The sequence below is a fragment of the Rhinatrema bivittatum genome, chromosome 5, assembly GCF_901001135.1.
Source record: "Rhinatrema bivittatum chromosome 5, aRhiBiv1.1, whole genome shotgun sequence".
In the NCBI taxonomy this organism is placed as follows: domain Eukaryota; kingdom Metazoa; phylum Chordata; class Amphibia; order Gymnophiona; family Rhinatrematidae; genus Rhinatrema; species Rhinatrema bivittatum.
This window is the reverse complement of record NC_042619.1, coordinates 238,346,327-238,360,424: the sequence shown is the minus strand read 5'-3', so window position 1 is coordinate 238,360,424 and position 14,098 is coordinate 238,346,327. Positions and strand designations below refer to the sequence as shown.

Below are 14,098 nucleotides of genomic sequence, written 5' to 3'. Positions count from 1 at the left end.
AAAGCACTGCCCTAGAAGAAAAATGGAGGAATATGATAGATATTCACATACCTCAAAGATATACAGTAAATAATACACAAGAAGCAAATATTTTCAAAGGAAAGAATGCTCTAGAACAAGAAGTCACAATATGAAGCTTCAAGGGGGAGAACTCAAGAGCAGCATCAAAAAATTAGTTCTCCAAGGAAAGGTTGATGGACGAATAGAATGCTCTGTGAGTGGATGTGGTAGAGACAAAAACAGCAATTGAATTCAAGAAAGTATGGGGGTAAGCATCGAGGATCTCTAGCTGTGAAAAAATGAAGGGTAAGCCAGAGATAACTGGGGTCTGTGGCATAACACCAGAAATAAAATTGGGTAAACTAAATTAGCTGTCTGGCCCTTATCTGTTGTTTTGTTATGGATGTGAACCCTGGGCTGAGGTGAGAGATGACTCCGCCCACAGGGAGGAGCCCTGTGAGTCTCACCATCGGTAGGTGCGGTCTCAGAGGCTTAGGACACAACTGTAAAGAGACTTTATTATATATGAGAGAGAGCAGAACCCGTGGAGTGGGGACTGCAGTTAAGAACAGTTCTTGAGCAAGGGGAACGCCCAGGGTGATACGTCAGGTGTAGTAATCCGGGGTGGCCTGAGGAGCAGGGCACATCAGGCAGCCTTTGAATAAGTGAGGCAAACCTCTGGAGTGTAGATCCTGTGTGGACCACAGCATGGGGTACGCCAGACAGCTTTCTCAAGATGATGCAGTTACCTCTGGTGTGCAGATCCGGTAGTGGCCTGCAGCGTGGGGTATGCCGAGGATGACTGAACAACGCTGGTGAAGCTGAGGTAGTCAGAGGTACAGAAGTTCAGAAGGTTCCTGGAGATGTAGCGGTAGTAATCTGTAGCGTAGGTTCGATGAGGCGAATCCTGCTGAGAAGAGCGCGGTAGTGGCCCAAGGTATGGGGTACACCACAGGGAACCTCAGCGAGGTTAGGTAGAGTTGAAGTACGAAGAAGGTACTCACGATGGGTGGTTCCACGGAGAGTTCTGAGAAGTAGAACAAACAGAGTTCAAAGGCTGGGAGTCCTTCCGAGGAGCGGATAGCCTAGGAACGCAGAAGAGCTCCGAGGAGCGGGTACTCAGAGCGTTCACAACAGCAAGCCAGGAACTGGAACCGAAGTCCAAGGGTAGTGGATTCAGCAACGAGGAAACTCATTGCTAACTCGTTAGTGCATAGAGCTGGTCTGCTTAAGTACAGGTAGCAAGACTGTGTTATCTGGAGGGGACCCCCCCGAGGTTCCCGCCACGATATGTACAAGGCTGGTCCATGCGTGCGCCTATGTGACTCTGGAAGCAAGATGGCGGACGGCAGCGCCCACGCCGTCCCGGAAACACCAGGGAGGTCGGCGGTGACTGGCGGAGGCCGCCATTCGTCCCAGACTTGATGCAGGGAAAAAAGAGGTGAGCATGAGAGGTCGCAGCCGTCTGCGACAGACGGGTGCAACAGATATTCTGTGTTTTTATGTAAAATTACATGTTCTGGGGTTAGCCCTGTGGCTGAGGCCACAGCAAGCAGCACAGTGCAGGAGATCTGGTTTCAGATACCCTATCTGTAGTAGCTGATGGGTGTAGCTGGGCACACCAGAGGGAGCTATGCAGGCACCGACAGGAAGGGGAACTGCTGCAGCTGCCTAGGGCATGCTGTTTGTTGGGGGATGGTGAAATCCAGTGCAAAAGACCAAAAAAGGCTTTGGGGCTGGCTGCATGGCTTATGCCAGAGCACATTTCCCCATCTAGCTGGGCAGGTCAGATTTAATGGAGGGTGGCAAGTTCAAGCCTGGGGAGAAAGTAGAATGACTACTGCTGGCCAACAAAGGCACTGAGGGTACCCCTTGGAAAAGAAGTGCTTCTAGCCGGGCATGTTGTCTAAAATGGGGTATGGACCAGATTTAAAGGATAAAAAGCATGGGGGGTGGGGAGGCAAAATAAACAAATGGACCTTCTTTGGTAGCTTCAAATAAAGGCCTCCTTGTCCATTTTCACCGATATAAAGAACTAATCCAGGGAACCAGGGCACATGTCCTAACCCTAACTTCCTGGCCTTTATGGCCAGGCTGCTGAGTGTCAGATTCAGTGTGTCGCAAGTTTCCATGGCTGCTCACAAGGAATCCACCGTATCTATCACATAGCAGGACTTTATTCTCCAGAAAAGGGCAAATCATCTTGTCCGACTGGCCTGTTCAGCCTTCTCTGCAAGTAAAGTCATAGGACTCATGCAAAGTTTAATACAGGCCATAAAATGATGAACTTGCAACCCACACCACTTCCTTAAGGAGGGTCAAGCATATTTTTCTCTGCTTGCTCTCACATACTACCATATTAACCATCTGTGGTAGTTTCAGTTTGTAGAAGTCTCATTGTACTCATACAAGTGTCCTCTTCTGTTTGCAAAATGTGTTATTCAGCCTGCAGTGTTTTCAAGGGCTTTAAACTATTCCACTGAGAGAACTGGAAGCAGAGGAGTTTTTGATTAGGGGAGTAGGGCTTTGCATACTGATTTCTGCTGGGATATCTAAAGCTTGATCTGCCCCAAACTGATAAAAGGTAGAAGTCTCCAATACACACACCAAAAACATGCACTGACAGAGTATATTCAAACATAGAGGCCCTCAATGTAATAATATGTGAGTTAAAAAAAAAAGTGCTGAACTTTAGTGCACATTTTAGTGCAAAATAGTTATCTCCTGATGCCATAAGCTAATGTTATAGTAATGCAGCAGGAGCTGAAAAAAGTACACTAACCAAAAAATGTGTGCACAAAAATATGCTTTCCCGTTGACAGCAGACTGGTTTAGCTATGCTATATGGGAGCACGTTGCGACCTTCGTAGGCGGAGCTTCCCTCAGTTAGTCACAGAACTTGAACTCTGTGCATCTGCGCGGTGTGTTCCCGCGCGAATCAGCCATCTCTCCCTCAGTTTCTTTTTTTCCGCGGGCCGAACGCATGCAGGCTTTCTCTCTCAGTAAAAATTTTTTCTCAACCTGGTTTTTCACAATTTTTTTTCAGCGTTTTTTCTCATCAAAATGGCACCAAAACCTTCCGGTTTCAAATACTGCCAATGTGGGAAAATTATGTCCATCATGGATGGACATAATTATTGTTATATTTGCCTTGGGCCTGGTCACGACCAGGCCCGATCACGACCAGGGACTCCGTCGACACAGTCTTTGCCCGGCCGGGTGAAGTAACCGTTGGCGCACCACAAACGGGCCTCCTCCCTGGGACCACGGGAGAAGCCTCAAGGCCTAGCTCAGTTGGGGCCCAGGTATTATGAACCTACAGCGCCAAAACAGAAAAAAAGGGGTCGACCATAGCTCCCTTTGCCGAAAAACAAAGACCTGCTGTGTCGCCCGGATCACAGGGATCTGGCTCCTGCTCTGCGAACCGTGCGACACCATTGCCATTGGAAAAAACATGTTCGACGTCCAAAGCACATGACGCATGCACCGTCCACGAAGCCATTGGCGCATGTTGCACTGTCTACGAAGTCATCTATGCACCATGCGTCGCCTACAACTCTATCGATGCATCATGCGCTGCCTACGATGCCACTGACGCATCATGCGCCATTTACAAAGCCATCGGCGCATCATGTGCAAACCGGGAAGCCATAGCATTCTGTGCTGTCTAAAAAAATCAACGCATACAGTGCTGTCCACGACACCATGGACGCAGGGGGATCCTATGATGCCTTTAGCACCACCACCTTCATTAAAACTCTAGGAAAAGACGCATCATCAAAAACATCTTACGCTTCATTCCCTGCAGGAACCATGTAGTTCACACAGTCACCGTGAGCCATAAGCACAAACCAACACCATCATCAGTATACTTGGGTCACTCCTCTCATTCCCGAGCAATCCTTTCAGATGTAGATGTGGAGTATCTCTCTGATTCACCTTCTCTGTCGTCGAAAGCGAGTTCCATCTACTCTGCTTTGTCATCTGTTTCTAAACGGAGAAGTCATTCCCCAATTGTGCAAGAACTGTTGCCTAAGAGATAAAAACCTTCTCATGATTTTCCACCATTGAAAGGTGTACATGCTGAAGAGGTTCCATTTCCAGCACTACCTACCCGCCCACCTTCCACGGCAGGTCACACTATTACGCCAAGAGGGGCCTTGGCATCAAAGGCCATGTCTCAAATCTCTCAAGCATTATCTACATTTTTCGATGACCTAGAATACATGCAAGGAAATAATGATATTCCACCAAAAGATTCTCCACTGCCATCTTCTCCTCAGGAGAGATCCCCCGCAGGTGACCATGTTCCTACAATTCCTATTCCAGACCAGCCTTACAACTTGGAATCGCCAATCACATCAAAGGTAGGCCCAGTTCTTCAACGGGCCTACCTTCGGACCCACCAGACACCTTACCAGAACCCTACTCCCCACCGGAGGACCATACATACTCGAGATTTATTAAGAAAGTAGGGGCACTCCTCACTGTGGAAACAGGAAAAGTGTCAGACCCCTGCTCTGAAACACTTGGAATTTTAAAGATATTTGACATGCCTCATGAACCTACAGCTTTACCTCCACATACGGTTTTAGAGAATGTCCTTCAAAAAATGTGGGAAATGCAGTTTTCCACCACTTCCACCTCTAGGAAAACAGATTTGAAATTCCGCATGAGGAACTCGCCAATATACAACTCAGCTCAGCTTCCTCATAACTCAATATTTGTGGAATTCGCTATGTCTAAAGCAAAGCATCCCAAACTTCACGCCAACACGCCGCCATGTAAAGACAACAGGTATTTGGACGAGTTTGGCCGCAAATCTTATCATTCAGCAATGTTGTCCTCAAAAATCAGTACTCACCAATTTTATATTACACAATATTTCTTTGAATCCTTACAACAATTACGGCCTCTCTGCCTTGCAGAGGTCAATTCTTTGCCACAATCTTTTACTGATATAGAAGAAGGATTGCGGCATTTATTACGTTCTATCTACTCCTCGGCAGCAATCACGGCGCGTTGCATAGGCTGTGAGCAAGCACCATAAGGGACGATGTCCACGAAAAGTTGGTCAATATTCCCTGCAAAGCACAAAACCTTTTCGGTGACCAATTCGCAGAGACTTTTTCTATGTTAAAAGAACAAAACTTAGCGGTACTGTCTCTCACATCACCTACAGAGTACTACTCTACCTCCAAAAGGTACAACCCAATTTATCGACAAAAATCATACCCAAGAGGTCAATTTCGCCCTTATTCCTCTTTCCGAACACAGCCATTCTCACAACCAAGGTCATCTTCTTCGCAGCTTTCCCTTCCTCGCCAACGTTCTCATCAGCAGCGACCAGCCAGACAGGGCTCAGCACCCCTGCAAAAACAGCCCCCGGCTTTTTGAAGTCTGTGAAGCTACCATCACCGCTACAGACTGGAGGATGCCTACAGTACTATCACAGCAGTTGGGAATCCATCACTTCGGATCAATGGGTACTACAAATAATGAGGGAAGGTTACCGATTAAACTTTATTACCTCCCTTCCTCTGCCTCACACATCACCTCTTCGAGGATTCGAACACCAGATACCATCTTTAAAAATGGAAGTCTTGGAACTTCTACTAAATGGATCGATACAACTACTTCCGAATCCTCAAAGATCAAGGATTCTACTCACCATACTTCCTCATTCCCAAGAAATCAGGTGATCTTTGACCCATTCTCGATTTTTGGGACCTCAACAAACACATCCAGAGAGAGGAAATCAAAATGATCTCTCTCAAAAACATACATTCCCTTCTGCAACAGAACGATTGGATGTGTTCCATCAATCTGAAGGATGCATTCTCTCACATTCCCATGCACCAGTCCTCCTAGCATTTCCTGTGTTTTCAAGTTCAGAACACTCACTAACAATACAAAGTACTGCCATTTGGCCTTTCCTTAGCACCCCGTGTATTCACCCAGTGTCTAGTGGTAGTGGTGGCCCATCTCAGGCAACAATCAATCCAAATCTTCCTTACCTGGATGATCGGCTGATAGTCGCCTCAGACCCAATCACGCTCAAAGCTCACACGACTACCACATTATGAATCCCAGCTTGAAGAGACATTGTAATCAATTATGAAAAATCACATCTCCAGCCCACTCAACTACTACAATTCATTGGGGCAGTAATACACACCATACACAACAGAGCTAACCTGCCCCAGGACAGGGCTTGTACCCTTTTGAGTCTTGCACAACGCATGCACAGTCAAGTTCCTCAGCATGACATGTTCTGCAACTACTAGGCCTCATGGCAGCAGCCATTCATGTGGTCCCTCACACAAGGCTGCACATGCGACAACTACAATGGGGCCTCAAGAGCCACTGATGCCAGTACAAACAACCTTTATCAACACGAGTACAAATTACCACGATGATGAAGCAAGACATTCGATGGTGGCTCTCCCGATTAAAATCTTTCCATGGGAGCACCTTTCAGGGCGCCTTCTTATCAGATGATACCACGGATGCCTCCAGGAAAGGTTGGGGAGCACTTCTGACCAATTTGAAAATGCAAGGTTTATGGTCCCCCGAAGAATCAAAACTCCACATAAATCTACTCAAACTTCGGGCGATCTGGAATGCAGTCCAAATGTTTTCTGCTCACTTAGCAGAGAAGCATCTCATGATTTACACAGACAACCAAGTCGCCATGTTTTACATAAACAAAGAAAGCGGGTCAGGTCCGTGGACTCTGTTGCAAAGCGCTTCGCATTCTTCATTGGGCAGAGCTGATGAACATATCTCTGCAGGCTACCTACTTACCAGGCCTGGACAATACTACAGCGGACCATCTCAGCAGAATTTTTCATCCACATGAATGGATGCTCAATCGTCAAGTGGTGAGAGCTCTCTTTCACAAGTGGGGTTATTCCACCATAGACCTCTTTACGACAGAGAACATAAGAAATTGCCATGCTGGGTCAGACCAAGGGTCCATCAAGCCCAGCATCCTGTTTCCAACAGAGGCCAAACCAGGCCACAAGAACCTGGCAATTACCCAAACACTAAGAAGATCCCATGCTACTGATGCAATTAATAGCAGTGGCTATTCCCTAAGTTAACTTGATTAATAGCCATTAATGGACTTCTCCTCCAAGAACTTATCCAAACCTTTTTTGAACCCAGCTACACTAACTGCACTAACCACATCCTCTGGCAACAAATTCCAGAGCTTAATTGTGCATTGAGTGAAAATGAATTTTCTCCTATTAGTCTTAAATGTGCTCTTGCTAACTTCATGGAATGCCCCCTAGTCCTTCTATTATTCGAAAGTGTAAATAACAGAGTCACATCTACTCGTTCAAGACTTCTCATGATTTTAAAGACCTCTATCATATCCCCCCTCAGCCATCTCTTCTCCAAGCTGAATAACCCTAACCTCTTCAGCCTTTCCTCATAGGGAAGCTGTTCCATCCCCTTTATCATTTTGGTTGCCCTTCTCTGTACCTTCTCCATTGCAACTATATCTTTTTTGAGATGCAGCGACCAGAATTGTACACAGTATTCAAGGTGCGGTCTCACCATGGAGCGATTATAGAGGCATTATGACATTTTCCGTTTTATTAACCATTCCCTTCCTAATAATTCCTAACATTCTGTTTGCTTTTTTGACTGCTACAGCACACTAAGCCGACTATTTTAAAGTATTATCCAGTATGATGCCTAGATCTTTTTCCTGGGTGGTAGTTCTTAATATGGAACCTAACATCGTGTAACTACAGCAAGGGTTATTTTTCCCTATATGCAACACCTTGCACTTGTCCACATTAAATTTCATCTGCCATTTGGATGCCCAATCTTCAAGTCTTGCAAGGTCCTCCTGCAATGTATCACAGTCTGCTTGTGATTTACCGGTAACTACTCTGAATAATTTTGTATCATCTGCAAATCTGATAACTTCACTCGTTGTATTCCTTTCCAGATCATTTATATATATATATATATATATATATATCAAAAAGCACCGGTCCAAGTACAGATCCCTGAGGCACTCCACTGTTTACCCTTTTCCACTGAGAAAATTGACCATTTAATCCTACTCTTTGTTTCCTATCTTTTTAACCAGTTTGTAATCCACGAAAGGACAATCGACAAGTTCTTCACTTTTGCTCCATTTATCCCAGCAAGCTTCGATACTCTCCAGATGCTTTTCTCATTCCATGGACGGAAGGCCTGCTATACGCATACCCTCCTATTCCTCTGATATCAAGGACAATTCAGAAGTGTGTTCAGGATGTGGCAGATATGATTCTAATAGCTCCAGCATGACCATGACAGCCATGGTATGCCTATCTCTTCCATCTATCCATAGCCTCACCAACGTCTCTGGGGACCGACCCAGATCTCCTAACGCAGGAAGGCGGTGCTCTGCTCCACCAGATGCATCATTCCCGTCACCTCACGGCCTGGAAATTGAAAGGCAAATACTAAGTCATCTTGCACTTCCAAGCCACATAGAGGATGTGCTTATTTTTTCTAGAAAGCCTTCCACCAGATGTAATTATAAAGGGAAGTGGCACAGTAATTCACAGTGGTGCCACCACAGAAAACTTAACCCCTTCTCATCAGAGGTGACAGACATTCTTCACTATTTACATCACCTCTACCAGTCGGGTCTAGCTACGTCATCTGTTCGTGTCCACATTAGTGATATTGAGGCTTTCCATCACACGAACAACGGGGTTCCAATTTCCTAACACCCTCTAATCTCAAGATTCATGCGTTGCTTGCTCCACTTGCGACCACCAACACTTAAGCCACCAATCCCGTAGGACTTGAATGTCGTTCTAGAGCAATTGTTGCTATCACCATTTGAACCCCTGGACACTTCCCACATAAAGTACCTGACCTGGAAAACGGTTTTCCTTCGGCAACCAGAGTTAGTGAACTTCAAGCATTAGTTCACTACCCTTCATACCTAGAATTCTTCCATGACAAAGTAACTCTTCGCTATCGTCCAACCTTCTTACCCAAGACAGTATCGGCGTTCCATCTAAATCGGACAATCACCCTACCAATCTTCAAACCAAACCCACATCGATTTGATAGGGACCGTCAATTGCACTCACTGGACTGCAAACGGGCTCTGGCTTATTATAAAAGGAGAACGGACTTTAAGACTAGACCTTCTCAACTTTTCCTTTCCTTCAATCCTAATATGCCAGAACAACCAGTTTCGAAAAGAACAATAGCCAACTGGTTGTCACAATGCATCTAGTTTTGTTACACCAAATGTTCCTTAAAACTAGATACAAAGCCTAAAGCACATCAGATTAGAGCCACAGCTGCATCTGTGGCCCACCTCAGGAAAGTTCCACTACTGGACATTTGCAAAGCAGCGATGTGGTCTTCTTTACACACCTTCACGTTGCATTATTGTTTACAACAACAATCTGTTTTGGATGCTGCACTGGGTTCAGCAGTTTTGTCAAGCCTCCAACACTGATAAGACTGTCTACTGTCATACCGATGGATGTCCTGACCTTACCAACAAATACTAACAGGACACCCTCAATAGCTTGGGACTCCCATACAGCATGGCTAAATCAGCCTGCTATCGACGGGGGAAAAAGCAAGTTTGCTTACCTTAAACGGTGTTTCCATAGATAGCATATGATTTAGCCAAGCGTTCCCGCCCTCCTCCTTAAACGGTCAAAAAAAAAAAAAAGGGAAGAGAAGAAAAAGGACTTAACGACTTCGTTCTATCTTGGCTACAAAGAAACTGAAGGAGAGATGGCTGATTCGCCCGGGAACATATCGCACAGAGTTCAAGCTCTGTGACTCACTGAGGGAAGCTCCGCCTACAAAGGTCGCGACGCGCTCCCATACAGCATGGCTAAATCATCTGCTATCTATGGAAACATGGTTTACGGTAAGCAAACTTGCTTTTTGTGCACATAGATCATGTTTTGTGCACAGAAAACATGTTCTGCGCATAAATCCCATTTTTTTTTTTTTTATATGCACACACGTCTCGAGTACATTACCCCTGCACCATGCAAGTCTAGGAGGCTGAATCTATGCTAAAACTTTAATACTATAAAATTAAGGGAAAACATGAGAAAGCTCTGTACTCAAACAAAGTGGTCCAAAATTAAAACTGAAGTCCCAACATGCCATGTTTTGGCGTAAAATGCCTGCTTCAGGGGAATAATTAAAATAGCACGGTGTTAAGTGGAACACTGCACTGCCTTCAGACCTGATCTGGAGTGTCACAGAAGTCACCACTGCCTGATGCTTAGATCAAGACCAGCACCTGGGCTCTGTTCTCAGCACTTCGCAGCAACAAGAAACACCAGTGTAGGAGCTCCTTTCTGAGAACATGTGTAATCATGTATCCTCTTGCTACCGTGTTTCCCCGAATATAAGACAGCGTCTTACTTTCTTTTTACCCCCAAAAGTCCCACTATGTCTTACTTTCAGGGTATGTCTTATATTGGAAAAACAGTCGAATTTTTTAAATACCTGTCGGAGGGCCGCGTGGGTCCAGGCGGCTGGCGGCGGGAGCCGGGTGGTCGCGTGTTACCGTAAATCTAGGCCGCGGGCGGGTGGGCGCTTGTTCCAGGCGGCGGCGGCGGGTGGACGCGCGTTAAATCTAGGCCGCGGGCGGGTGGGCACTTGTTCCAGGCGGCGGGGGGGGGGGGGGGGGGGGGGCGGGTGGACGCGCGTTAGTTCGAGACGGCCGGCGGGCGGCGGGTGGTCGCGTGTTAAATCTAGGCCGGGGTCGCACAGGCGCGCATTCATTCACTGCCGGTGGGGCAGCCCCCACCGGCAGTGAATGAATGCGCGCCTGTGCGACCCCTGCGATTCGATGCTCAAGGCAGTCACATGCTGTGACGTCACGGCATGTGACTGCCTTGAGCATCGAATCGCAGGGGTCGCATTCATTCACTGCCGGTGGGGGCTGCCCCACCGGCAGTGAATGAATGAGCGCCTGTGCGACCCCTGCGATTCGATGCTCAAGGCAGTCACATGCCGTGACGTCACGGCATGTGACTGCCTTGAGCATCGAATCGCAGGGGTCACATTCATTCACTGCCGGTGGGGGCTGCCCCACCGGCAGTGAATGAATGCGCGCCTGTGCGACCCCGGCCTAGATTTAACACGCGACCACCCGCCGCCCGCCGGCCGTCTCGAACTAACGCGCGTCCCCCCCCCCCCCCCCCCTGCCGCCTGGAACAAGCGCCCACCCGCCCGCGGCCTAGATTTAACGCGCGTCCACCCGCCCCCCCCCCCCCCCGCCGCCGCTGCCGCCGCCTGGAACAAACACCCACCCGCCCGCGGCCTAGGTAACACGCGACCACCCGACTCCCGCCGCCAGCCGCCTGGACCCACGCGGCCCTCCGACAGGTATTTAAAAATAATTTTTTTACTACGTCTTACTTTCGGGGGATGTCTTACATTAGCCGACCCCCCTAAAATTCCCACTACGTCTTACTATCAGGGGTGTCTTACTATCGGGGAAACACGGTAGCTGCAACATGAGAAATGTAATTAATGGGCAGCATGCAGGGCAAGGATAACTGGGACCCGCCTTTGAGTCCTTCCAGCCTCTGTCTTAACTCAAGCTGAGTGAGAATGGGACATTGGAATTGAGTCACTCTGAATGTTGGGAACAGCAGCCATGGTGGGACTTCGATTTTAATTTTGGATTGGTGTATTTTGATGTACTTTGAGGGCAGCTTTCAAACTGGGGGTACTTTTTACAGGCACACTTCATGCCAGTTTTCAAAGGAAAACGGAGTTGAAAAAGTACAGACATAGACCTGCACCTTTTGTATGTGTGGACCCTTTTTCCAGGAAAATGTTTGTGCATGCTCGTTCATCCTCAGCCCTGCCCCTGGGAACACCTCTCCTATCTGTCCAAAGTTTTGTGCAGAATTCTCTTTTAAAATTGCCCTCCTCAGATAGATAACTGACTGTTTTTTGCTTTATCTTTATGGTATTATTAAAGATTTGTTTTTAATATACTTTAACTTTTTATTTACATGTTTGGTTGTGATGGTAATTTTTAGATAGATAGATACATTTCTTTACTCTTTGTCTTCATCCTGAGTTCTGCCACTGTTTTCCCGTTCAATAAGAAGCCATGTGGAGGCCGGTCTTGTAGCCTGTTGGGGTTTGACACACCTGCAGAGGTAGCACATATTTGTTCTCCAGGAGTGAGAACAGACAGCAGCTGCTGCTCCTGCTGTGACCCCTGTTGGCTGGAACAGCCATGCAGAGGGTAAGTCTCTGAGGAGACTTCCCTCCCATCCTCTTGGCTTACAAGAGCACTTCATTCAGGCATGCTGCCCAGAGTAAGGAGTAGTTAAATGAAGGGGGAAAATAACCTAAGCACTAGCATCTTATCACTGTCCTCTATTCATCTATGGTGATTACGTAAACAAACACCAACCTAAACCTTTCTTGCATTCCTCCACACAGAAAATGAGTTTTACTTTCTGGAAACAGTTTGTTATGCAAAGTTTTCAGAACACTCTTAATATTTTCCCCCTCTGAATTAGGAACCTTGGATATCTGGGCGATAACTGTGGAGGAGAGAGCCAAACATGATCAGCAGTTCCATAGCCTCAAACCAACAGCAGGATTTATTACTGGTAAGCAAAACTGGCAGATCCCTTCTTTTCATTTACCGTGCATCTAGACTGTATAATGGACAGATCACAAGTGTAGAAGTACAGTAGATGTATGCTCTCAACATAAGAGTTCATAGTGGAATGCCTTGCAGTGTCACTGTTTGAAGCAGGGAGTTGCATTAATAGGACTGAGTAGCCAGTCAGAATTTGCCTTAAAAGACATGGTACAAACTCTTTAAATGCAAAGGGATTATCCTCATCCAAATCCATAATGCTTATTTGTCCCTGAACTGAGGCTTTTAGTCTGTCTTTGACATACTCACTGCTGAGCATGGCTGCAAAATGTTTGAAGATTTTATGTATTGCTTCTGTTTACTCACACCTTTCATTATGGGTATAAAGCATTGAACTTTTTGAACTTGTTTGTTTTATAGCCATATTACATGTGCTATTGGTTCATTGTAGCTTTGTATTGATTTGTGCAATGCTGTCAGAGATATAAGATAAAATTTAAAATGATCTAAGAATTGTGGTGCTATTGTCTTGGTTACCATTCAGATCTTCCTGTAAATATACTCCGTATCTGTATTTGATTGTATGGCAAGAGAGCCATTGCACCAAAAGAAAGGAAATGTGCAAAGCATTGTAATTACTTATTCTGGGCCCCTGAACCCTATCCTGTACTAGGAGAAGAACTCATTGTGGGAGCAAACCTTAGAGATTCTAAGGTTTAGTTACTTTCAGGCCGATATAGTAAGGAGTGGTAGGAGGAGCTGCGTTAGTGCCGGGCGCACCCGCGTTTGCCGCACGCACAGTCCTGCTCACCTACCGCTCGATACTGTATTTAAATAGCTTGCAAATGCAAGCCGCGTCCAAGAAGCGTCTGTGAAGCGTTAGGCCCGCGCAACCCATTTTACTGTATAGGCGCTTAATACAGCGCCTATACAGTATCCTGGGTGCGCTGGTACCTGTAATTTCAAATGTCATTTCAAATGACATTTGAAATGACAGGCACCAGGAAGTGGATCCAAACTTTAACCCATGAAAACCTAAAATCCCTCCTCCCGAAGCGGCTGGACATGTACCAACTTACCTTTTGTTGTTTTTCAGCCCTTTCAGCCTTCTCTGCCGTCCTCTAGAGGGGGCAGCCGGCGGCGAAAGCGGCTTGCAGTGGTCCCCCCCCCCCCCCCCGCGCGCAGGTCCCGGTTCTCCTGGCTCTCGATGATGTTCCAGCAGGTACTCCGCGGCGCGGTTTCCTTTAACCATCTACAGGCAGAGATTATGGCAACGGGATCCATAGCAAAGCTCCTCTGTCCGGGACAGTGCACGGCCCCACTTAATAACATTTCCCAGCTAAACTCGAGAGGAGCTGGGAGCCAGCTCGACTTCTGGCTGACAGCTAACCCCCCCCCCCCCCCCCCCCAAAAAGACTGCTGAGTTACGGCCTTGGAAGCGAAGCGTACTTTCATGGGCTT

The 14,098-nt window shown here is 46.8% G+C and overlaps 1 protein-coding gene across 5 annotated transcripts in view; it reads left to right on the top strand.

Annotated features, from left to right (window-relative positions):
• Window positions 1–14,098, top strand: part of ITSN1 (intersectin 1) — a 520,117-nt gene that overhangs the window by 89,156 nt on the left and 416,863 nt on the right. For all 5 annotated transcript variants that reach the window (XM_029603536.1, XM_029603539.1, XM_029603538.1 and 2 more), the window contains one exon: window positions 12,552–12,644. In XM_029603536.1, the coding sequence (XP_029459396.1) occupies window positions 12,552–12,644 (93 nt within the window). The remainder of the gene's footprint in view (window positions 1–12,551; window positions 12,645–14,098) is intronic.